At 35.4% G+C, this 23,668-nt stretch overlaps 2 protein-coding genes across 2 annotated transcripts; both read right to left on the bottom strand.

The window, feature by feature from the left end:
- Window positions 1-7,072: 7,072 nt before the first annotated feature.
- On the bottom strand, window positions 7,073-8,522 carry LOC103946492 (protein FANTASTIC FOUR 1). Its single transcript, XM_048586907.1, has one exon. It carries the CDS (start codon window positions 8,308-8,310, stop codon window positions 7,216-7,218), a length of 1,095 nt encoding a protein of 364 aa, XP_048442864.1. The 5' UTR covers window positions 8,311-8,522; the 3' UTR covers window positions 7,073-7,215.
- Window positions 8,523-15,850: 7,328 nt separating this feature from the next.
- LOC103957273 (probable transmembrane GTPase FZO-like, chloroplastic) lies at window positions 15,851-21,775 on the bottom strand. Its single transcript, XM_009369417.3, has 11 exons — window positions 21,171-21,775; window positions 20,259-20,809; window positions 20,077-20,145; window positions 19,280-19,477; window positions 18,857-18,988; window positions 18,336-18,422; window positions 17,753-18,190; window positions 17,156-17,323; window positions 16,687-16,911; window positions 16,470-16,585; window positions 15,851-16,305 (listed from the first exon to the last, which is right to left on the bottom strand). The coding sequence occupies exons 1-11, from the start codon at window positions 21,667-21,669 to the stop codon at window positions 16,023-16,025; spliced, it is 2,766 nt and encodes a 921-aa protein (XP_009367692.2). The 5' UTR covers window positions 21,670-21,775; the 3' UTR covers window positions 15,851-16,022.
- Between the last annotated feature and the right edge of the window lie 1,893 nt (window positions 21,776-23,668).

Below are 23,668 nucleotides of genomic sequence, written 5' to 3'. Positions count from 1 at the left end.
CTTAATTTGTGTTTGTAAAAAACTTAGATTTGGTGCTAGTCCCTTTTTCACACCTCACACATTAATATTTTTGTGTGGATAATCCTTCCTTTATTCTCCACAAGGATGAAGATTCTTATCATCATATGACATTGTTTCATTTCACTGTATAACGTCATAATTAAGCTACTTATTTTCAATATTACAATAAAATTTTTTAGAGACACGTAGTAGCGCAATATGAACATCATGAACTGTCCAATAATAATTAAAACCAATTGTTGCTTATCGGTTCCTATCTTTTTTATAGGAATATTTGTAAAGTGAAATAAAGTCATGTTCGAGAAGAAAAGAGGGGTTTCCACCTTATTGAGAATTAGGAAAGTGTTATGTGGTGCAGTATTTTCTCAGGTGCAAAGCCACGGCATGCCATCCACGAATGGGACAAGGACAGCTCAGGCATAGCCATGTACACAAAGTTGCATACATATAACGCAAAGATAACCATAGCTTAAATGTGGGGACAATTCAACATTTTGAGGTCTTTGTGCGGGCTTTGTGTTCTTTTTCTTGTACAGTTGGGTGGACAAAGTGGTGGGATTGTTTTGAACGTCAAATTGTGAGGAAACAAAACTTTTGCTGTGCAGCAATAATTTTTACGTACATATATGTCAACGAGTTCTTCTATTATGTTAAGAGTTTTCTTTAAAACATTGAAACAGTGGTATCAGGTGGTCTTAATTAAGGTATATTAGGTGCTAGTCGAGCGAGGGGCCGTGCCTAGTGAGAGTATGCACCTAGACGGACTAGGCAGATTTAAAGTATATTTATTACATATCATATACATAAGAGTCTATCTACATTTAAAAAAAATATATATATGCTTATATTGAGAATTTGAGTTTATTATTTTAATTAGGTTTATTATTTAACATATAACATACAAAAATATCAAAATTTTGCTTGAGTATTTTAGTGACTTTGATGAGATGAAAGTTCAAGTGATTATGAGTTTGTAGTACTTTACGAAATATTTTTCAAAGGTCATATGAATTTATAGTGAATTTTAAAAGAAATAACGGTGTAAAAAATGTAGTATAAAAAGTATTGGTTGAGTAAATATCATTCTTTTATTAATTAAAATGCTAGCAACCTGATTGGACAACAATTAAAAAAATGAAAAATGCGGAGTTGGCCATGAGGGAAATGGAGAGAGAAAGTCTTTCATCTTCATTGAAACCAAGGTCCAAGAACAATAGAGCCATGGTAGATTTCTCTGCGTTCCTCTTCCTCTGGGCTTCTGTTGCACAACATTTGCACAACCATAGTCGTCTCGTCTTCTCTCTTCCACCACCTGCCAAACCATTAGGTGGTCCTCAAAAATCCTCGTAGGCGCTTATTTGGACTTCCAAGTGGTCCTAAGACCACCTGGGTACATGAGTGGATTCGCTTCTGCATCGAAACATCTCTTAAGTTCGAGTTTTAGACGACTCCAAAAGTGCTGCTGGCTTATAATAAGTAGAAACGCTCATTAAAATAGCTAATACTAGTTTACCATGCATGGCCTTATGAAGATAATACACATTAATATATAATTATAGAACAAGAAGAGATTTTTTAGTATGCTTTGGGGTCTCCTATAGCACGAATTTTTAACCATTAGATCTTTATTCAATAACTAAAATCAAACAATAAAAAATTCTAGACTATAAGATACTCTAAAGTATAATAGAATTTTCCATGTGCCACGGCCAATGGGATCGATAAAAATCAAACCAAGATGAAGAGTGGAGTATGATTACTTTCAGTTGAAATATGGAACAATACCGACCAGTTTCTGAAGACTGCAATGGCCGGAGCTTTAATAATTTAGGAAGAAAAATGAATTTCATTGGAGGAGAAGTGAATCTCCTAACATGCAATATTGCAAAAAGGCCTCCATTATGGGATGTGTCAGATCAATTCCCATGAGTAGTAGGGCAAAGACTGATATATCGTAAGGGTATTATACTTACGTACAACATATTGCCAAGAAAACTGGAAACCCTAATTGGTTCGCATGCAGAAACGCCGAGAGATGCATAGTAATAACGTAGGATGTACATATTGTGTCATGGTGCGAAAATTATAATCATTGACCTATCTTCTGTTACCAAATGTTGGCCGTTGTAAATGTGCACATGATCGATCACTAGGTCGAAGGACATTCTGTCTCTATTTTGTAAAGAAAGTCTAAACTACATCATTTCAATGTATTTTTTTTTATATACATTTGATATTATCTACACTAAAGGGTAAGAGAATAGATTAAACCTTACAATGGGATAGCCCTAATAATTTGGTTTGAATTCGTCTTGGGTGAAAATTGAATCTAAGACCTCTCACTTTTTTTTTTTTGAACAAAAAAACATCTCGCTTACAAATGGAGAAAAATAACAGTACAAATGTTTTTAATTTGACGGGATTAAGTTAATCACAAGTGTGTAGAAGGCATTAATAATTATTACCTTGAATTCGGTCCTAGCTAATTGTGGTACAAGTAAACCGGCAGGAAAAAATATATATATATGCTGTATTTTTTTTACTGAATATGGCAATTCAGAAAACAAGAAATGAAGAAGACATTATATATATCTTTTCACCATCAGTTTGATGCTTAGGTTGAGTGTATACATCATGGTCTTGTACAAAATTAAGGCACTTATTGGTGCTGTTTTCTAATTAGCACAGGCTCCTACGAACATGCAAAAACTATTGAAGAATGTAGATCCATATGTTTGAAACTTGACGGAATAAAATACCATCTTTAAATGAATAGTTTCTATTGGTGTCAAAATTCGGACGAAACTTGATTGAGTTTAACATGTATTTGATCTGAATGTTGCTTTCAGTCTCAGTGTCATGAGATGGCTCAAGAGTCAAGAGAAAGAGAAAATCGTGTGACACTGTTAGAGGATACCAACAAACAGTAGTGTGTGTAGAGTTGTGTTGTATTTGTGCGTAGATTTGACTTTTTAACCAAAAGATTGTGCACCAAGTGGAACGTTGGTTCAATTAAATTCTTTTTTATGCCTCGAGCGAACGAGGACTTGAAATCTAGTGCAAAAATGAGTCTTTGCATAAGTTATTACTAGAAATGAAATTAGAAATAGATATATAAACATGAAACTAAATGTAATCAATTCATGACGAAATCAATTAGAAATGTTTACGAAATATGGGTTAGCCAATCAACATGACTTGAAATGTAAATAAACTTGAAAATGTAATGAAACCAGTCAGCTTTAGCAAAAATCAGGTCATGTAGGACAAGATAATGCTAAAGGAGTCCATTGAAGTCACTGGTATCAGACTAGACTAAGTAGGAAACATTGTCTCAAATAGGTGATCAGGGTGGTTGGAATTGCAAGTCAACCATATCATACTACAGGGAGCTATAAATGTTTTATATCTCAGTGATAGTAGGTAGTGTTTTGCTTTGAAGGGAAGGAAGGCTTTGAATTATAGCTAAAGAGCTAAGAGATTTTACTAAAGAGCAATTGGTTTGTACCGAAAAGCAGTTTGGTTGATTAAAGTATCACTTGAAGTTTGTATAATCGTAGAGATTGTATTTTACGAAGGTTTTGAGCTTGAAGGCCTTTGATTCTATTTATAGGCAACTAGGGAATAGCAGCCTCAATCATATTGATCATATCAATGGCTGCAATTCATGGTTGGTAGCCTTCTGCTAAGATTTATGGTGCATTTCACAATTGTTGTGGTGATATCAGCATGTCTGGTGATGCATTCTTTGTTCTACGAGAAGGCGAGAGATTCTCGAATCTGATTGTCGGCGTGGCAGACATGCTTCGGGGAAGGTCGAGTGAGAGTCCTCGGACAATTATGGATTGGTGAGAAATGATCGCCTGAGCCCTAGGAAAGTACCCTAAGTTGGGCTTCGGAGTTAATGGGTCGTTGTCGCATGACTTTTCGTAAAATAAAAATAAACTGACCCCAAAGCAAGTCTTATTTTTATTTATGGTCCAAACATTTTCACTCTTAATAAAGTACAGAAGCTTTATGTAATCCTATGTAAGAGGAGTTTTGAAGAATGCAAATCTCACATTGGAGACTTGACATATATATGAATAGTTTCACCTTTAATACTATCAAGATCGTCGGTAAATCACACATATTAGTATATTATATATACAGAGATGATATATGTGATTTGAAATAAACTACTGATTCAACTCTAAAATTTTAACACAAACAAGCTAGGAAGCTGAAATTCCCATGTGAAGACAAACAATCTCCATATTAGAGATACGTGTGAAACTATTATTACGAGTGATGTTAACCATTTATGAGAATCCAACAATGGCTAAACGGGGCAGGCAGTTATATAATGTATCAATATGCCAGTTTCTTTCATGGATGGTAATAGTACTTTCAACTGACAGTAAAATGAAAGTGATCCTTTACCAAAAACTATGAAAGTGATCACAAGGTAGCTTGGCCCCAAGAGTTTTCTATCCTAGCTTTTTACATGGCCTTTCATATATCATGGTGTGAGAGGATATATTAAGGATGATGCTATTACACGCTCATTTTTACTTTTCACATGCACCTTGTTAATTTTTGTCATTTAATCTTCTTCAATTCATTCGATCTAACGGCCAGAAATTAAGAGAATTGTGTAAGAGATAAAAAAAGGTGTGTGAATAACATCACCCTATATTTATGTACCCTATATGATCAAGGGTCTCTATCTAATCTATCAATAAAGCTCTTGAATTAACCACATGATGTATCAGACACAATCTTGCATGTGGCTAAGTTGACAATTTCATTTCCTTTCCCATACTAACCACTTCAATCGTACACTCGTTGTACAATGACATAGGGATGCCCCAGCTCCATGAGTGGACAATGTCTTCCTCGATCTCTTAAAAATATGAGAAATGTTAAGAGGATTTTTTTTTTAAATGTTAATATCTATAGACTTTTTAACACTTCACAGTTTAACGTTAATTTACATTATAATACCATAAAATATTATGTCAAAAATATAAAGTAACAGAGAGTTCATAAAAAATTATTTTTGAGAAAATCCCCTTAACATTTATATTAGGGCTTCACAACGTGGATGAAATATATATGTAAACTCCACGTGCATCAACGTTCAGGACTCAGAAATTGCTAACGCATCCAATTACGACAGCTAGAAACACTTTACTTGCAGACTCCTAATATTCTGAAAGGAACCTCTAGATTAACTTAACCTTGTTAATCATTGTTTTTATTGGCTGTCAATATATTCTATATTTATACATCAGCCATCTTAGCCGTCAGTCAGCGATAAATTGGTAACGAAAATTGTACTGCCAACACTGCAATTAATACAAAATGCATGTTATTATGGAATGGAAGTTTTTAGGACAGTGGGTTGGACAAGGAATGTTTAGCAGTTAAAAATTAACACGTGCAAAAAATGAGTGTAGCGAATGTAAGAATGTTTCGTTGGATGTGTGGATAAACGATAAAAGATAGGATTAAGAACGAAGATAATTGAGGTAAAGTAGGAGTGGCCACAATTAAATATAAGATAAGAAAAGATCGGTTAAGGTAATTTGGACACATGAACTGAAGACCTAACAGATGCTCCAGTTAAAGAATGTGATTATGAGACTCTAGGCAAAAGCTGTAGTTGAAGATCTACAAAGACTTAAAAAGAGACTTTTAAGAAATGATGTGAAGTACTTGGAGCCAACAATGGAAGAATGATGCAAAACTAAACTCATTAGCGTTCTAAGATTCAATCAACTCTACTTAAGGTTTGGTTGTTATTGTTGTTACAGTGGCCCTCTTCCTCCTCTGCTGCATGAACTATCGATCGAGCCGACTAGCACAACTCTTGAGTCTCAAGTCTCTTGTGCGTGATGGAATATCATATGAATTGAGAAGAAGAAAAGCGATCACACATGGATGATGAAGTCACTCCATGTTACCTTGTGGATCCTACACCTTGATGGTTACCATGAATAAGCATACCACAAGGTCCACAACATGCAACATATAGTTACCTTTGAGCATGACACAAATTTTGGACCACTTGGTTATTATTTCATGTACAATTTGCAACGTACTTACAACCTCTGCACGAAACAAATTTTCACAATACTTGGTTTTCACAAGTTCACGTGACTTTTCTCTCTACCGTCATGTGATGAAAGAGATACACATAATAATTACAAGACATACATACCACAACATGCAACATACTTACCTTTGTCGCGTGACGTGCAGTTTGGGGGCTCACATAACTCCTCTCTCTATTTCTCACATTGGCGCGTGGTAAGAAAGAAAGTCATCTTACATGATGAGATAACTACAAAAACGTTGCAATAGCCCTTTACCACAGTAATGAAAATGAGTTGAGTCATTGCATAACGGCGTGAGTTCGAACCTCGTCAGTGGGTAATCTAACATCTAATCTAACTAAATCTACATTTGACAAAAAAAAGACTACAAAAACGTTATACAAACTCGTTTTATGCAAGTTCTTTTCTCAAATAATGAACATTATTATTTGTTTTTAGAGTTATTTTACACTGATTGCAACCTCAAGCTGTTAATTGTACTACTGAACTCAAACAGTGCTTGCAGTGAAGCATATTCTGGAAGAGTAGCTTGGGAAGAATACGGGAAAGATAAAATATTTCGAGTACTTATTGAACTTCCAACTTTCAAAAATGGTCCAAAATGATGGGCATAAAAAGTGATAGGGCCATTTGATTGGATAACAGTATAGTTGGGACCAGGACCAGCATAATGCTTTAGAATTGTGGTAGTTGGTGAAACTACGTCACTTTGTTCACGTTTGGACCGTTTGGTTGTTAGTCTGTCCAAGCAAATAAAATTAATTCTTGTATGCAAAATCAAACCTACCTTAAAATTATTGTTTATTATAATGAACGTTCATTGCCTCTTAAACATGTTATAATTAATTTACGTGTTATATAATTGATTTATGCGTTATATGACTGTTAATTAGCACGTGCTGAAAATAATAGGTTAATTAATCTAGAAATACACACGAAAGATAGAAATGTCTGACAACGATAATAACAACATTAGCATAATTTGAAATTCGAAGCTACGGAACTTCAAATTTCAATGACTAAAAATTCTAAAAAAAAATAGTGAAAATATAATCATAGTGATTTTTTAGGGACAGAAACAGAGGAAAAGGGCTTAAGTGGCAACCCAAAAGGACTCCGGCCAATTCATGACCATCTTCTTGTTTCCACGCCCACCTTCCTTACATCTGCTTGGCCTTGGGAGCTTCTTTTCCATCCCCTTTTCACCCCCAACATTTCCACTATTCCCCTCCATATCCTCATTTTCAACGTGTTCATTCTTCCCCTCCACCTCCTCTGTTTCAACACTTACAGTATCCCCCTGCATCTCCTCTGTTTCAACATTTTCAACCTTCCCATCAATCTCCTCAGCTTCAACTTCACCACCATTTTCTTCGTTTTTCGCCTCGATTTTAAACTCGTCATCTTCTTCAACTTCTTCAAGCCCAACTTCTTCAATAATGTCACAGTTAGGGGATGAAATGTCCTTCAGCAATGTAAGCCTGAGCCTCCCATCACCGCGCTCCGCCTGGAAATTGGCGGTGGGAGGGGAGACTACAGTGACAGCTTTCAAAACCAGCCGCCCGCCTTCCCGGTGAGGCGTCACTTGGACACCGTTGGAGCCACTGATGGATGTCAAAGGAGGAGGGAAATTTGTAGTAGTTGCACTACCACTTTTCAATCTCTTTGGTGTAGCTTGAACATTGTTGTCACCCAGTATTTTTGGACTCTCACTTGTTGTAATAGTAGTAGTAGAACATCTAGGGTTAGGGTTAACCTCCCCACTACTTCCTAGTGAGAGCAAAGGACTTTCAATCTTGTGTAACAAAAGAGAGAGCTTGTCGCCACCATTTTCGCTACCCGTCTCGTTACCTAAGCTTTCAGTGCACATTTCCAAGCTTCTTGGACTGAGCACTGAAGCAGAGCGCTTAGCGAGCGGGTGGACATAGACTTTCTCTGCTTCGCTTTCTCTTTTGGCGGTTTGAGTTGGGTTGGCCAGAGACTGGAGGAAGCTCCAGCCAGCTACTTCAACTTCCTTGTTGTCCTTCTTGTTGATCAAGTTCAAGTTATCAATTTTTTCGAGGTGGGATGTTTTCTCTGGAGATTCGGGGAGGAAATTTGACCCCGGTGGATTCAGTTTGAGGTGAACAAGAGGCTCGAGGCATGATTTCAGCACTTGATGACAGACAGTGCTTGATGTTGAAGACATGTTGGTATGCAAAATAAGAAGGTGAAAAAGAAAAAAAAAAATGCCAGAGGCGTTTGTAAAAACAGAGTAGGAGCAGAGAGCTTGAATTTGGATGAAAAAAGGTGAGGAATTTGAAGGTGTTAGAGAAAATTTGCAGGGAAATCCGGCAAAGACTTGGATTTAAAGAAAACCCAAGTTATGGCATGAGCGAAATTGCTGATTGTTTGAGAAAAAATGGAAGGGGAGGCCTTGAATTTATAGCATAGAGATGGTGGCGTTTTTTGTAAATATGTTAACTTTCCACGACCGTGGAGCGTGGACTGTAGTGAAGAAGAACTTTTGTGCCTACTGGAATAATACATTTATGATTTACTATTTTCTCAAGAAATTTTTCAGTATGTCAGAAATAAATTTCTCAAGACCATAAAGTGTGGACTGTAGTAAAGGCTAGAATAATACATTTATGATTTACTCTCTCACACCGTTAGATGAGAAATTTTTCAGTGTGCCGGAAATACGGTTTAATACATCATCATGATACAAGTGGTTAGAATTATTTTTTCCAGTATCGAACCACTTTTATTATAACACTTGATGTACGGGTTATATTTCTGACACACTGAGACCTGGTTTGGTACTGAGGTGATTCTGAAAAAAGCTGCTATAAAAAAAAGCTGGGAGCTGTTTTTGTGTTTGGTAAACACTCAGCTTCAGCTTTTTTTTCACAGTTTTGGGTAAAAAAAAGCCAAAAACAAGAAGCTGCAAAACCCAGCTTTGAAAAATTGGCTTTTTTTCACATCTGTTTTACATAAAAGTTTACCAAACACTCTAATACTACTTTTTTTTTTTCAAAAGCACTTTTACAAAAAAGTTTACCAAACACTCTGCTGCTTTATTTCACAGCTGCTTATTCTCACAACACAGCAAAAACAACTTTTTTTTTCAAAGCACAGCAATACCAAACCAGGCCTAAAACATCTCTCCTACCACACATATAAAATATAAAAAATAAAATGATTTTGGACGGTGGTAAAGGCATTTTGGGGTTGCAGGGCAAACCAAATCATTAGGGCATGTTTCGTTGAGTCTCTAAAAAACTCTTGTTTAATATGGTCTTCCAGTATTAAAAGGTTGAAGAAATATAATAGTTTTGACTTTCATTTGTATGATTTTAATAAGAGCCGGTTGTTGTTGTTGTTCTTTTTTTTTATTTTATTTTATTTTTTAACAAATAATCTACAATCTACATTAGGGAGTAAGAGAGTGAGTTAAGTCTCACAATGGTCTAACAATAATATAGTTCAAATCCTCTCACTTACAAGTGAAGAAGATACCACTAGACTGTAATACGAAGTAGCCCTCGATGTGTAACACCTTGTTTACTTGGTTGAGATTAACAAATTTTCCATTGTACATTTAAAAATCGTCTATGTTTACATCAGTTAAACTGGTTACCGTCTCGTAAATGGGGAGTTCGTAACCGATTTATTTCCCCAAGTGCAGATAATATCGTTATATCAAGAAAAAAGAACGTCTACAAAATATTAGTTAAATTAGATATCTTCCACTTATTCTATGGCCTCAACGGTTTTAGTAACAATTAAGACCATCTTGATGAACCTTTCATTTATTTGGTACATATGAATGTTTAAACAACCTTCTAATTCAGTTAAGTGTTTTTTTTTTTTTTTTTTATTTGTAGAGATGATTTTTAAATTGTGCTTAAGACAATAGACAATTAAGTGCACAAGGAAACCAGAGATAACTATAATTAACTAGACATCTATACTGAGGTAATAATTTTTAGGAATGACTTGGGTGTTATTCTTGGCCGCTAAGACAACTCTTTTTTGTTGTTTAACTATAAATAATTGTGGGGTTGAATCAATTTTTGTGAATAAAACGAGTAATTGCCTCATTTGATAGGGAACATAAGGCTTTCTCAGCCATTTGCATTTACTGCCAAATGAAAACCAAACAAACAGACCAGATATGAATTTGATATTTTTTTCCACGCAATCTATTGCATGTGTTCGGGTCAGAAACTACGTTTGTAGTGTGTGTTTTACAACTACTTATATTATAATAAGTGTATTAATATCTTATGTAATTATACTCTAGTATCACATAGTAAGGTTTCGCAGAGAGAAATTTTCAGTGTGCATAGAGCACAGGGCAGTACGCCACATCTCGTATACAATTGGAAGAATATTTGAAAACGAAAACTTTCCTCCTATTGAGTAATGATATATGATGTGTCACCCGTATTCTGTGCAGAATGAAAAATTTCTCCACAAATGCCGGACTCATTTTCAACTTACTGATTGCTTCAACTTCCATACAAAAAGTTTGCAGTCAGCATAAAACATATAAAATGACCGACCAATTGAGATTCTGAGAAGAACCCATGGTGGACACTTAATTAAATTTAAACCTGACTTTGCTTTCTTCTAAGGCAAGAGTTTACCCCTAATCATGAAGCTTATTGTTCACTCAAAATTCCAAAATTGTAGCTATTTTACTCTTTGGAACAAAAGAAAGCAACTTGATCTGCGCTTCATCCCCGCTATTTTGCTAAAATCTTCTTTGGTTGGGTAAATTCCAAACATGTACGGACATGTTTGTGTGCTTTAAACAACAAAATTTTTTGTTTCGGTTTAATTGATACAAACACTTGGTATTTTGATTTTAAGATTACACGTGATCCTTTGTTAACTCGCATAGCCACACATGTTCATACTTGTTAGGCAAAATTAACACCAATGAAACTTCCCGAGCATTTGAAATTGAGTCATAAACCTAATAACCTATTAGGCTTTTAACCTAGTTATCTGAATAGAGGAAGTCTCATGTTCAACTGATCTTAATGATGCAATGATGATACTGTTTTTGTAATGAGATCGATATTGTGCTATAGCTAGTTCTATTGTGATGTATGGGCACAACTTGTGGACTAGTTACTTGTTGTAAAAATATCATATTGTTTGTCAAAAAAAAAAAAAAAAAAAAACCCTGGTTGAAAGGAAATATTGTGGTTCATGCACCAAATCTTGCATTAACACATCCCTGCAGGCAATAACCCCAGAGCGAGTTTGCTTAATTAAAGCAAATTACCGAGCCAACATGCATTGCTACATAACGGAACAAGAAAAGACCCCCGAACCATTTTTAGTCATGAAATTTACAGCTAAATAAAGGGTTTTATTTCAATTAAAGTTGATCTAGCCCGCTTGTACCCAGCTGACGCGAAGTGGTGTATGGCTTGGCTCTCAGCTGGGCCGTTGATTTTCTCATTCTCGTTTTATCATTTTGCACTTATTTTTTTATCAATTGATCCTCATTTAATTATTGAATTGAAACGCTAAAAAAAATTAAAAAGAGTGTGCATGGAAAGAACATGGAAGCGTGAAAAATCACTATTCGTCCTTAAAACCCTAATCTGCTTTATATTGTGTGGCCTGAATCATGCATTAATTTCAAGAATCAATGCCTCTGTAATTCAAGGAACTGCGACTAGTTTCGAAAAAGAAAAATAGTACTGCAATACTATAAATTACTATATTTTTCCCATCAGAAAAAGACTAGGGCACTGAGCAGCAAGATGAATGCTTTGCCTAAACTGGTTCCGATAACAAAAATCCCAGACCGTCCCATGCTTTCCTAATATTAGATAAGTATAATTCCTTCCTTATCTGTCATCGTACTCAATAAAATCCAAATTATTTTAAAAAAAAATTGGATCAGAATTTACTGTAATTTGTGGAATTGGAAATCAGAAGTTATATAAACCTGACAATTTGCATACGTGAAGTTCATTTTGTTTTTATTGCCAGTTCTCAGGGCCTATAATTGTCTGAGAAGATCCAATAGTTATAGATGTGCATTATTGGAGCTTTAACCCTAAAAATTACACATTTTTATGAATAATATTTAGTTACTCAAAGGACGAGTAGGAGTTCAACTCAAAATTGTACGTTGTCAATTCATAGAACTTCGTGTTTAGGAGTAGAACTGTTCATATTATAAATCACTCTATAAAAATCACCTCTGCAAAAAATCAATCAAATATAAAGTTGTTTAGTCATCGAACTGTATAAAAATAGATGAACGAAATTGATAAAATCATTATAAACCTTCTATATATGTATTTACTACAATAGATTGACTAAACAACTTTAATTTTAATTCATTTTTGTAAAGGTGTTCTTTACAGAGTGATTCATAAGATGAATGATTCTGATCATAAGCACGAAACTCTGTGATTCAAACACGGAGAATTTTGAGTAGGAATTCTTACTCATCTTTGAGTGGGCAAGCATTTTTCCATTTTTATTTGCATGAATTTTTTTTGTTTGTTTACTATTTAGGTCATGTTACACCATCTTTTATCTAGCTAGCTCATAATTTAACAGATAGGTACACTGCAGGCATGTTTTGATGCTCGAAAATGCTCATCTTCGAATCTTGGCTAACATGAATAATTTGATTTTGCACGGGGTTTCTCCGTATATCGCCTTAATTAGGAGAAGATGATTAGTGATTAGTTTTGGTTCCCCTCCCTATATACAGTTCATGGAATCAAATAGGAAAGCAAGATTTAGAGACCCAGGCATTCTAAATGTGAGAACTTGCTCCTTACACAATAACGCTATTAACCAAATTAAAACATAGAATTATGTGTTGAACGACAAACACAATTTAAGAGTTGGGCCATTTGATATGAATAGTGTGCTTGCCTTTTAGCATCCGAGTTTCAAACACCCTCTCTGTAAATTAGGGTGTCTAGAAAACTATCATTACTATTTTTTATATTTCCTTTGGAACAGAAATATAGTGTATTCCTTACGGTGCGGATCAAAAGCACCTTACTCAACTTTGGTAATTTTAACCAATACTTATAATAATGGAATCCATTATTGAAACAAAAGAGAGATTAGTAAATAAAGATGCGAAAAAAAAACCTGTGATCAGATTAATATATTGACAAAGGCCAAGTTGGATATTTGGCCACGTGGGATAGGGTCATCGGAAAGTAGTAAAAAAATTAGAATTAAAACTTTTATGGTGAAGTCCGTTATGAATTATGCCCAAAAATAAAAGTTTTATTAACTTTTAGTTAATATCATGCATGCGAGCCTTATGTTTGAGGTTAACTTTGTCATTTATATGTCGTCCTTGTTTTGTGAAAAGAGTTATTTCCTGATATACAATAAATATAGAAATACAATAAGATTCTAAACTTATTACAACACTCTTAAGTATATGATTTTCAATGAAAGACTTAAAAGATAAACGGTTCAAATTGTTAAACTACATTACGAAGTGGACCTAACAAATGTGTGAAAAAAAAAATGTCCCAAAGTAAATAAAATTGATCAACCAACTAATTTTCATACTAAATGATTAGAAATTGGGTCAAACTTTCTTAATAGTGGTTTAAGATTCACCATGCAATGTGGTTAGCTAGCATTAGGCTGACAAGAATATTTTGCTCTTGTACATGTTCGAGCCCTAGCCATTGACTTTGCTTTTAAAAATCTTTTACGTATCTCTGCTTTTGTTTTACAATGGCCAACCAGAAGAAAATAGACCTTTGAAATTTTGTAACCAATAAAATGGGTCTCTTTGTTTCACCTAGTCTCTTCTCTGGTTAAAATCTTTAAAGTTTGGTTTAATAATAATTTAGAGGTTAAATTCTCCATAAACTCTCTGTTATTTTATTTTTTTGTCTAATGTTTTATAATGTTGACACCAAAATTGAAGTAATAGATAACAGAGAATCCATAAAAAGTATCACTTTTGAAAGAGTCCCCTTAGCATTTCTCAATAATTTATCTCACCCTTTCTACCTTCTTCCACGAAAAATATGCAAAAACAAAAATCGGTTTTAAAATTTTATTAAAAATAAAAGCTAAAAGAGCACGAAATAGACAATAAGAGCTTTTGACAATGTTATATATGACTTGTAGGTTTAGTGCAACCAAATTTTATTTTCAATTAAAAATTTCATAACCAATTCTAGTTGTGCATACTCTTTTTCTTTCGTAATCCTAATATTTTATAAATTGGTCATCTCAACTTTATGATCTTTACCAAGAAAGATGATGGAATCGAATTAATGGTTTCTACAAATATGTTAACAAAGCGCACTCCTTCACACTTTTGACCATGTTAGTGACAACTTTTTCTTCCATTAATTTAAACCATGCGTGTATAGTTTCATGCAAGAGGGCGAGTCTTAGCACAACAAAAATGTTGCTCTTTTGTGCCTAGAAGGTTACAGATTTGAGTTGTAGAAACCGTCTCTTTACAAAACAAATAAAGTTGCGCATGTTAAACGTTATACTCTCATAAAACAGAAAGTTTTGTTCTCTTGGAATCGCCATTTTTATACATGTATAATTTTCACTTAGACAAAAAATAAACATAGGGTACTTGAATCCTGCAACATGTCCTCAAGATAAATGGCTGCCTACTAATTATTGCACTAAATTAGCAGACATAAGCTATAAAAACTAGTGGCATTTGATCCCACAACCAAACAACTTTATGGACGGTATATGTAGATAACTAGATATCATCATTGGGCTTCAAACTTAACTTTCCAAATGTTTAATTGTAGTCCTTCGATCATAATTGTCATTTATAAGGAAGTTTATTAGTAGTGCAGTCGTGTGTCCTGACAACTGTGAATGTTAGTGAAAATAATAATCGGGTGTGAAACACCACTTTCTCCCTTTTGGTCATGTGGTTGAGGATGTGTAGTCGATGCCAGGACATAACATTGCAGATGATTTTACGGTTTAACCATGTTGGTCAAGCTAATGGTGATGCACACCGTCTTGCTCGATTTGCTTTACATATAGGTGTAGCTTGCACTTGTTTTCTATACGTATGAATTGTGGAACTTAAAAGAAGGTAAGGAATACTTGGAGTTAACGGAAGACTTGACGCAAAACTGAGCGCAATAGTTTTCTAGGATTCACATTTAGTGGGATAACGCTTGGTTGTTGTACTTTTTTTCTTGGTTAAGTTGAAAGCCTCGACAAAATTTAATAATGCTATATTATGCACTCTATCCTCTTGTACAATAACCGTTATCAATGAATATCGTACTATTCTCGGGGCACACTTAATGGCATGGATCAGTACTTAGAATTTTAATCAAGAGTTGAGTAATATTAACCACCAATTAAAGAGGAAATGTTCACTCTCCTCCATTAACACCAACTTGACAAAAGTCAGCGCGAATCAGTTCTTGTCGGTTATAAATTTACTGTAAAACGTGAGAGCACAGGGTTTTCAGTTCTTCCTTTAGCTCACTATTTACCCGATGTTACCGGAGCTTGAAATTTGCTAAGCATGTCAAACAAATTTCAAGGGCGAGTCTTGGTGCAACAGAAAAACTTTGTGACCGAAAAGTGAATGGTTCGAGGTGTGAAAATAACCTCTTTGCAAAGCAAGGATAAGGCTGCATGTGATAAATGTTCCCCCAACACTCACAAAGTAAGGAACCTTGTTGGCTTGGAATCGGCTTTATGTCAAACAAAATTCACATCCCTTCACTTCAAACTTCCATGTAATATTTCTTATTGATAACTAACAATATATTACACTTTAATACCCCAAATCAGGGGATGAAATTTTAACACACGGAAAAAGATCAAACGTAAACCGTACAACGATTTTACAAGAAGCCCTAACTGCCCAGGACGGCTAAACCCCACCGGAGATCACGATACGTGAAGATTTTGGATTTCGATTCGAAGTGTTTGAAGTTGTTTATCAACATTGGATATTTCATCTTGAAGCTCTAGGAGTTTGTCTAGTCTCTGCTGCGCAGTATCTTGGTAAGGCTGGCTAACGTTCTTCACGAAGATTTCCATATTTCCAATGGCTTCAGAAAGATCATTCTGCATGGCCTCTTCAACTTCACGTGCCAAGGCATCTGCAGTCCTTTTCACCTTCTCTATCATCTCTTGCCGACGAGATGGAAATTTTGAGATTACTAGTAACCTATATCAAAGAAGAAGCAAATATACACATGAATTATACGTCGCAGAGGAAAGGATTTCTGCCATGTTTGAGCAAAACTTTGACATATAAGCTTCAAGAATTGAAAGATATCTGCAAGTAAATGAAGGCAGACACGAATAGTAAAATTCCAGAATACATGTTACCCGCCAGCTGAGGCAAGACCAAGAGCTAGAAGATCTTCTAATGTGGTGGGCAGCACAGACGTCAGAAGTGAAGCAGATAAACCAGCCGCTCCAAGTCCACCAAAAGTTGCCAGAGACTGCGGTTGAAGAAAACAATGTCCAAAACAGATTGACTTAATCATAACTAGTTCTTCGTTAAGAACATCAACTTTTAGTTCATATTCTATACTGAGCTTACCACTTCACGTATTTCTTGATCATACAATTTGGAAGCAGCACTGGTACTGAAGCCCTCTATCACTTTCAAGCTGAGTTCGTTTACTTTCTTCAGCGAATTCTCCGAATGCACCCCACTGTATGGATAGACAAATGAAGGCCAACGTTTTTCAAACATTTCTGCATACATCCTTCCTTCACAAGCACTGTCTGATTGCAACCATGTCACATATTCTCCAAGTTGTTTCTTTATGACAAGATGTTGAAATCAAACAAACAAAAAAAAAAAAAAAAAAAAAATGAAGAATTAAAACCCATAAAACCAATAGATAATGGAAGAAAATACAATTAGAGAATATAATTCTTTTAATTCCTATGCTGAACAGGAGATGAAATTCTGTCTTATGAACTCATACAGGCATAATCCTTGCATAATTCAAATTAGACAGCAGGGCTTGACAAAGCAATAGGGGAAAAAGCTATTAACTTACTTGCACATCTGAAAATGCAGGACCCATTACGTCATTTTGAACCCTCAAGGTGGTAGCAATCGTGGAGGATTTTTCCCCCTTGAAAACATAGTTAGCAACAAGATCAAGATTTGATAATTGCAGAGTAGCTTCTATGTGTTCAACAACACGTGATTTTGTAATATCAATCTGCAATTTCATGTACATGCACAATGCGTTAACTCATGTTCGAAAATATATAACCAATAATGAAATTGAGGTTCCACCATAAAACCAATTGGCAATATGGTGAGTAGCCCAAGATCATATAAGCACATAACAAACCTTGTCCCTCACCAATATGGGACAACTCTCAACACGCCCCCGCACGTGTGGCGGATTTTCAAGCCTACACGTGGACAACAACTGGGTGACGTGGAGTGCGTGTGGCCGTTGGGCTTCACACGTGGACAACCTTGCTCTGAAACTATAATGAAATTGAGGTTCCACCATAAAACCAATTGGCAATATGAGGAGTAGCCCAAGATCATATAAGCACATAGCAAATCTTGTCCCTCACCAATGTGGGACAACTCTCAACAACCAATTTGCCACTGAATCAAATTGTGCAAAACATACCACAGATAAAATTCTTCTTCTCCAAGCAATGCTTTCATTTTCCATCTTAACTGCATAGTTCTTAACACTGCCAACTATATCTTTTATTGAGGCCAAGTCCTGCTTGGCATATCGGCAGTCCTGTGTCACAAGAGTTTCACAAGCAGAAAGTAGCTTTTCTGCAATTGCTACCGGTGTTTCCAGTTTAATTTTCATTCTTTCCATTCCTGTGCTTGTTGACCCATCTAAGAAACTATACAAGAAATTCTCAAGTTCAGAGAAATTACTACTTTTCCACTGAGCATCAGATGTCGATAGTTCTGCATAATCTTTCCCAAACATAGAAGCTGAAAGTTTTGCTTCAAGAGCAGAGCGCGCAGACACAGGAAATAAAGTCACATGTTCAGTATTCAAAAGTTTTTGTGTATTCTTCTTGATGAATGACATAGCTTCCTCAAGCTGCAGAAATAATGAAATTAGATAAAGCAACATGAAGACAATTGAGAAGCTCAAACGGATAGAAGCATCATATTAACATGTTTTTTTTCTGCAATAGGATTACTAAAGGTAATATCAACATTCAATATGCATGAAATGCTAGAACCTCATGGGCATTGCGGTAGATATCAGATTTATTCAAGACAAACACAACTTTCTTCTTCCATTGCTGAGTATAACGAAGAAACGCAACCTGGAGAAAACACCAGTGACAAAATTGAATTCAGCTTTAGTGAAAATAATGAATAGGTAAAACTATTGCACTAGTCTAAAATATATAATTAACCAAAGTCAGAATCAGTTAAAAGACTTTAAGACCCACATCAATGTCATTCTAGCCATATAGCTCAGCTATTTGCAGCTTTGGACTATTACCTACTAACGGAGAATCCTTACATAAACCTTGTCATCAATCATATTGGAATAGAGGGGAAAGATATTTCCTAGATGTATATTTTAACTAGCATCCTGTTATTCCAGATAAATTAATCTTTTTTATAAGAAAGAAGCCTGGACAAAAGAATGAGATGCAACCATAGAAGCTCGTGAAATCTTTATTTGTCAATTTGTAGTCTATAGATGCATTGAGCAGCACGTCATGCAATTTGACGAACAAACAAATCATACCTCACTTTCAGTTAACGGGCGATCAGCAGAGATAACAAAAAGAAGCAGATCAGCACGGGGCACAAATTCCTCAGTAAGGCATTGTTGCCTTTGGAGAATCACATTAGTTCCAGGTGTATCAACAACGTTCATCTGCGTCCAATTTAAAATAAAATAAGTACATACTACAAAATGTATTTTTAATCATAAAGTAGCATTAATATAATCCTAGGAAGATGATAGACTAGCTGTGCAGTAGATTTTGTTCTGCCTACAACACACAACTTTTTATCTTGTGCATCCAACCATCATGACTCTCGGTGGCTACTTACATATGATATGTAGGATATTCAATTAAACAAAGGCACACTAACCATATAAAAAAACCTATTAATAAGGGATTGTACTATTTGAACTGAATATAAGAGTTTGAAATCTACTCACTTCTTTAAGAATCGGAGCAGGAAGGTAGCATATATATTGACCATCTGGCGGCCTTTCACAACGCTGTTCCTCACCAGCATCCATCTCAGTATACCGTAAGAAAGTAATCTCATTAGTTGTAGGAACAACCCCGTCTTTAAGATATTTATTCCCGAGCAAGGCATTAATAACAGTTGACTTGCCAGAGTTAAATTCACCCTGTTGACAAAAAGAGAGAAAGTGTCATAGGAGAACCACCATAAACATTCTGACAGTTCATGAATAAAGCCAACTGTACAAAATGACACAATACTCCCCTCATGATTCTTCTAGCTCAAACATGACAAATAACTAAATTAAGGTGATGATTATTTTCAATGAGTAGTACAGTCATGCACCTTCTAAAACAGTCAGTTTGGAAGCATTAATCCAAACAAAGACCGAACAAGAACTGGTGCCTTTTGGCAAATTGAAGGCAAGATGACCACTCATGTGACCAAACGTATTGTCCTAGGCGTATATAATAGCAGAAGAGACGTAGTGTAGTTAATTCCTAAAGGTTAGGTAAGGGTATATAGATGATAGAACCAAACTATTTGTCGGGTCTATATTTGAAACCAATAATGGCTTACAAATTTACACATCTCTGAACTTTTTTATTAGCAATTCTCACGAACTACTGCATAACTGTTATCAAAGGCCACCTAAATTCTATATTCTATATTCTATAAAGAAAAGAAGGATTCACATGAAATATAGAGCTAATACCAATGTATATTCCTGGAACCACAATTTGTTGAAGTTCAGCACACAATTACCACTATAACCAGTAAAAATGGCTCATCAATTTGAGAAACCGCATCAACGAGAAGTGAAACCTCCTCCATCTGTCATTCAAAATCAATATTCCACTTTTAATCATAAAGTATACAAATAAAAATGAATGAAATTATGATTATCTCAATATTTTAACTACCAAAATCTTTAATTAAATGATCACCAGTGGAGCAGCTTTCTGGATGACATTTATTGCTTTAAGCAACACTGATCTTTCTGCTTCTATGAACTTTTTTTCTCTATCCTCCAATTTAAGAAAACCAGCAACACTTGTACTGTTGATGGGACCATCATGGGCATCCAAATACGTGAGCTTACTTAAGCCTTCAACTTCATCTTGTGTGTCACTATTCAGCATGTACACAATGTCAAACAATTTGCTCAAAGCCTCATCATCAAGCAGCTGGAAATCTTTCAAAGACGTAACTAATCCACTAGCACCAGATTTCAATAATGCTGGCCCCTCCTTATATAAGGCGTTATAAGAAGTGAACGTGACAAATATTGGTATCTTTACAGTTTTAAACAGACTGTTGAGTGCCAGAAGAACATTTTCCTGTCCAGCAATATCGTATATAAGAAAGTCAGCTCCTTCAGAGTTGGATGCATTTATGGCACCATCTATATCTTGCACATATCTTGCCACCAAAGGAAGGACAACCAAATCGGATTTAGAAGCCATCATTGTGCTTCTTGCTACAATGGTAGGAAGACCTATGTAAGAAGAAACAAACCCATCATTCACCTCCGTTACCAAAAACGGCATCACTGACCAAGTCCACGGATTTTCAATACCAAATGTACGAAAATGTACGAAATTCAGTAAAGAAATGAGATTTAAACAGATTATTCTTGTTTTGATATCAATCCACTTAGTTTGTATAATTCATTAAGATTAAAACTTGCTGAACTTGAATAAAATACAATGAGTCAACATCAATCATCTTCTAATATCAGAGATGACACAAGCAAAGAAGTTTTATATAATATCATGTGTCTGTATCTATATACACACACACATGTATCAGAATACTGATTACCCAAGTAGTAAAATGACCTGAAAATGAAGACTGACCTTGATCGGAGAGCAGAACTCCACTGGCATTAGCCGCGGCGGCGATATCGACCCTCTCGGAGATCAACAAGTAGGCGCGGTCTCTAATCACCGATTTCAGCTTACAGGCGGCTTCATAGAGCCTGCCGCCGCTTGAATCACGACCATTAAGGACCAGAACCCCGACCCACTTCGATACCGCCTTGTCTACCAAATCCAAAGCATCCTCGCCGGCAAGGACTTCGTCCGGGTCCAATTGGAGCACGACATTGGGGACCCTGACCTCCGGGCGCTTGAACCCACCTGGGAACTGGGTTCTCGGCGGCTGAGCTTGCGGGGGTTGGGGGTTTTGGCTGGTGAATCGATGAGAGTTCTGGGAGATCGATGATATGAGAAATTGGGTTCGTCGGGGAGGATGGGCTTTGGTGCGGGAGAGGTGGGGTTGGATAAATGGGGCGGCGGCTGGTGTATATAGGAGGGGTTGGGTTGTGGATGTGTGGAGGGAAACTAGGGGTACCATGGGAAGAACTTGGAGTTAACTTCAGACAGACAGAAACAGAGAATGAAGGAGGAAGGAGAAGGAGGAAGAAGGAAGAAAACGATGGGCTTATCTTCTTATCGTTTTAAGTGGTTCTGAATTGCAGCTAGAAAATTAAAAACAACGTGATTCATGGTAAGTGGACATTGTAGGTGATGGGCCACTTTTGGAGAAAGTTGGTTTCAACTTTGAATACTCGTTACACTGATATTCCCTCATAATGACACTATGTGTGGATATATATTTATATATCTCTCATATTGTCTCAATGTAATTGAATGTATTAACAATGTGTACGTTCTTCCCTGTCCTCTCGTACTAGGAAATGATCTTTGCAATGCTCTAACATTCATGTTGACGATGGATCGAACTCTGTCACAATATTTTGAACTCAGCTCACCTACCGTTTTAATGGGCGAACAATCCAACCTTTGAAACGTGTAACTTCAGATGGTGAATAGCTAACATTGAGATGCCAAAAAGAATGTAAGCGCACTCTCGGTGCATAATAAAATAGTTGGAGTCCTAATAATAGCACCCTATAAAAACTGAAATGTATTTGTGAGTCTTTTCGGCCCGTAGAATGGTGGACTGTTGTGGCGAAACCACCAGCTAGTCTCTTTTAAGGAATAAAAAAAACTATAACCTCTCTCTCTATATATATATATATATATGGTTGGCATGAACGTCGATTGTATGATGTATGATGTCGCTCTTCTTCAAATTAGGTTTTAAAAGAGAATTAGGCTAATTTTTAGTCGAGAAATCTCCAAATTATAATCTTGAAACTATAAATTTGGCTTGACTATATTTATACTCTTTGGATTTGGGGTGATTTTAAAAATTGGCTACGAATTTTTAATTTTTTTATATTGCACTCTAAGGTTGAAGTTGTATGAGTTTGTGCGTTTGGTCAAATGAATTGTTTGATTATTTATTAAATTGAGGACGTGGTGAACTTCAGACTCTTATATGACTAACGTGTAAGTCATATTTAGACCACATTATAAAATAACTCGTGAGTTTAAAGGATGATTAGACGTTCAAATAGACAAAATATATTAAATGATACGGGTTTTAAAACCTCATGGTTCAAATAGACCAAAGGGAAGTGATTTCCGTAAACACCATTTGTTCAGTCTACGTTTTTTATTTATTTATGTCTTTTAAACTAATTTTTTTAATCTAAACTAAAAAAAAAAAAATGCTTGCAAAAGGAGTAAACAAGTGTGCAAAACTTATTTATGAAGAAATATATACTCCCGAAAATACTATTAAACTAACTAGCACTATATTTGTAACTAATAGTCTCATGATATATCGTCTCAATATGACAAACATTATGGCCTTTGTTCTGTCATTATACCGATAAAAATTAATTTCATATACTTTTACTAGGGATATGCTATTTGCACCAAATATCATCCTTTGAGCTTGATCTTTATTGTCCAAGTTCCCTACTGGGCATAACTCAAATTAATAACACTATTATCTAAATAATCAGATATCAAATCATAACGATAGATTATTTCGTACGCAAACAACAACAAAATATACTCATTTCAAATAAGTAAACATGCTCCTAAATTAGTTATCGATTCCTCATTTATTTCTTCAATATTTCAGATTGGATTTTCCAAGAAATTGACTCTTGTTTTCTCCTTGACAAAACTCTAAATTATATAAAACTCTAGTAAACAAGAGAATTTTAAAATAAATAAATAAATATATATATATATATATATATATATATATGAGAGGAATTGACACTACTAACCATCTTGAGAGAATTAAAAAAAAAAAAAAAAAAAAAAAAAAAAAACAAGCCCAACCCGAACTGAACGGTGAAGCCCAACCTAAACTGAAGGGTGAAGCCGAACCTATAAATACAAGGGAACCCAGAACCTCTGCCTCCAAGTCGAACAATGCGGTTATCAAATCCCTAAAATTCCTTATCGAGCGCGATCGATCTGCAATCTCA

The sequence above is a fragment of a genome, unplaced genomic scaffold (assembly GCF_019419815.1).
Source record: "Pyrus x bretschneideri cultivar Hongxiangsu unplaced genomic scaffold, Pyrus_bretschneideri_v1 Contig25, whole genome shotgun sequence".
NCBI classification, from domain to species: Eukaryota; Viridiplantae; Streptophyta; class Magnoliopsida; order Rosales; family Rosaceae; genus Pyrus; species Pyrus x bretschneideri.
This window is presented reverse-complemented; position numbering and strand designations above follow the sequence as displayed.

Coding starts and splice junctions, on each gene's coding strand:
- LOC103946492 (XM_048586907.1), bottom strand. CDS start 8,310: ATGTCTTCAACATCAAGCACTGTCTGTCATCAAGTGCTGAAATCATGC.
- LOC103957273 (XM_009369417.3), bottom strand. CDS start 21,669: ATGGTACCCCTAGTTTCCCTCCACACATCCACAACCCAACCCCTCCTA. Junction 20,810..21,170: donor AGTTCTGCTCTCCGATCAAG/GTCAGTCTTCAT, acceptor CTTCTTACATAG/GTCTTCCTACCATTGTAGCA. Junction 20,146..20,258: donor TCCAGAAAGCTGCTCCACTG/GTGATCATTTAA, acceptor TTTGAATGACAG/ATGGAGGAGGTTTCACTTCT.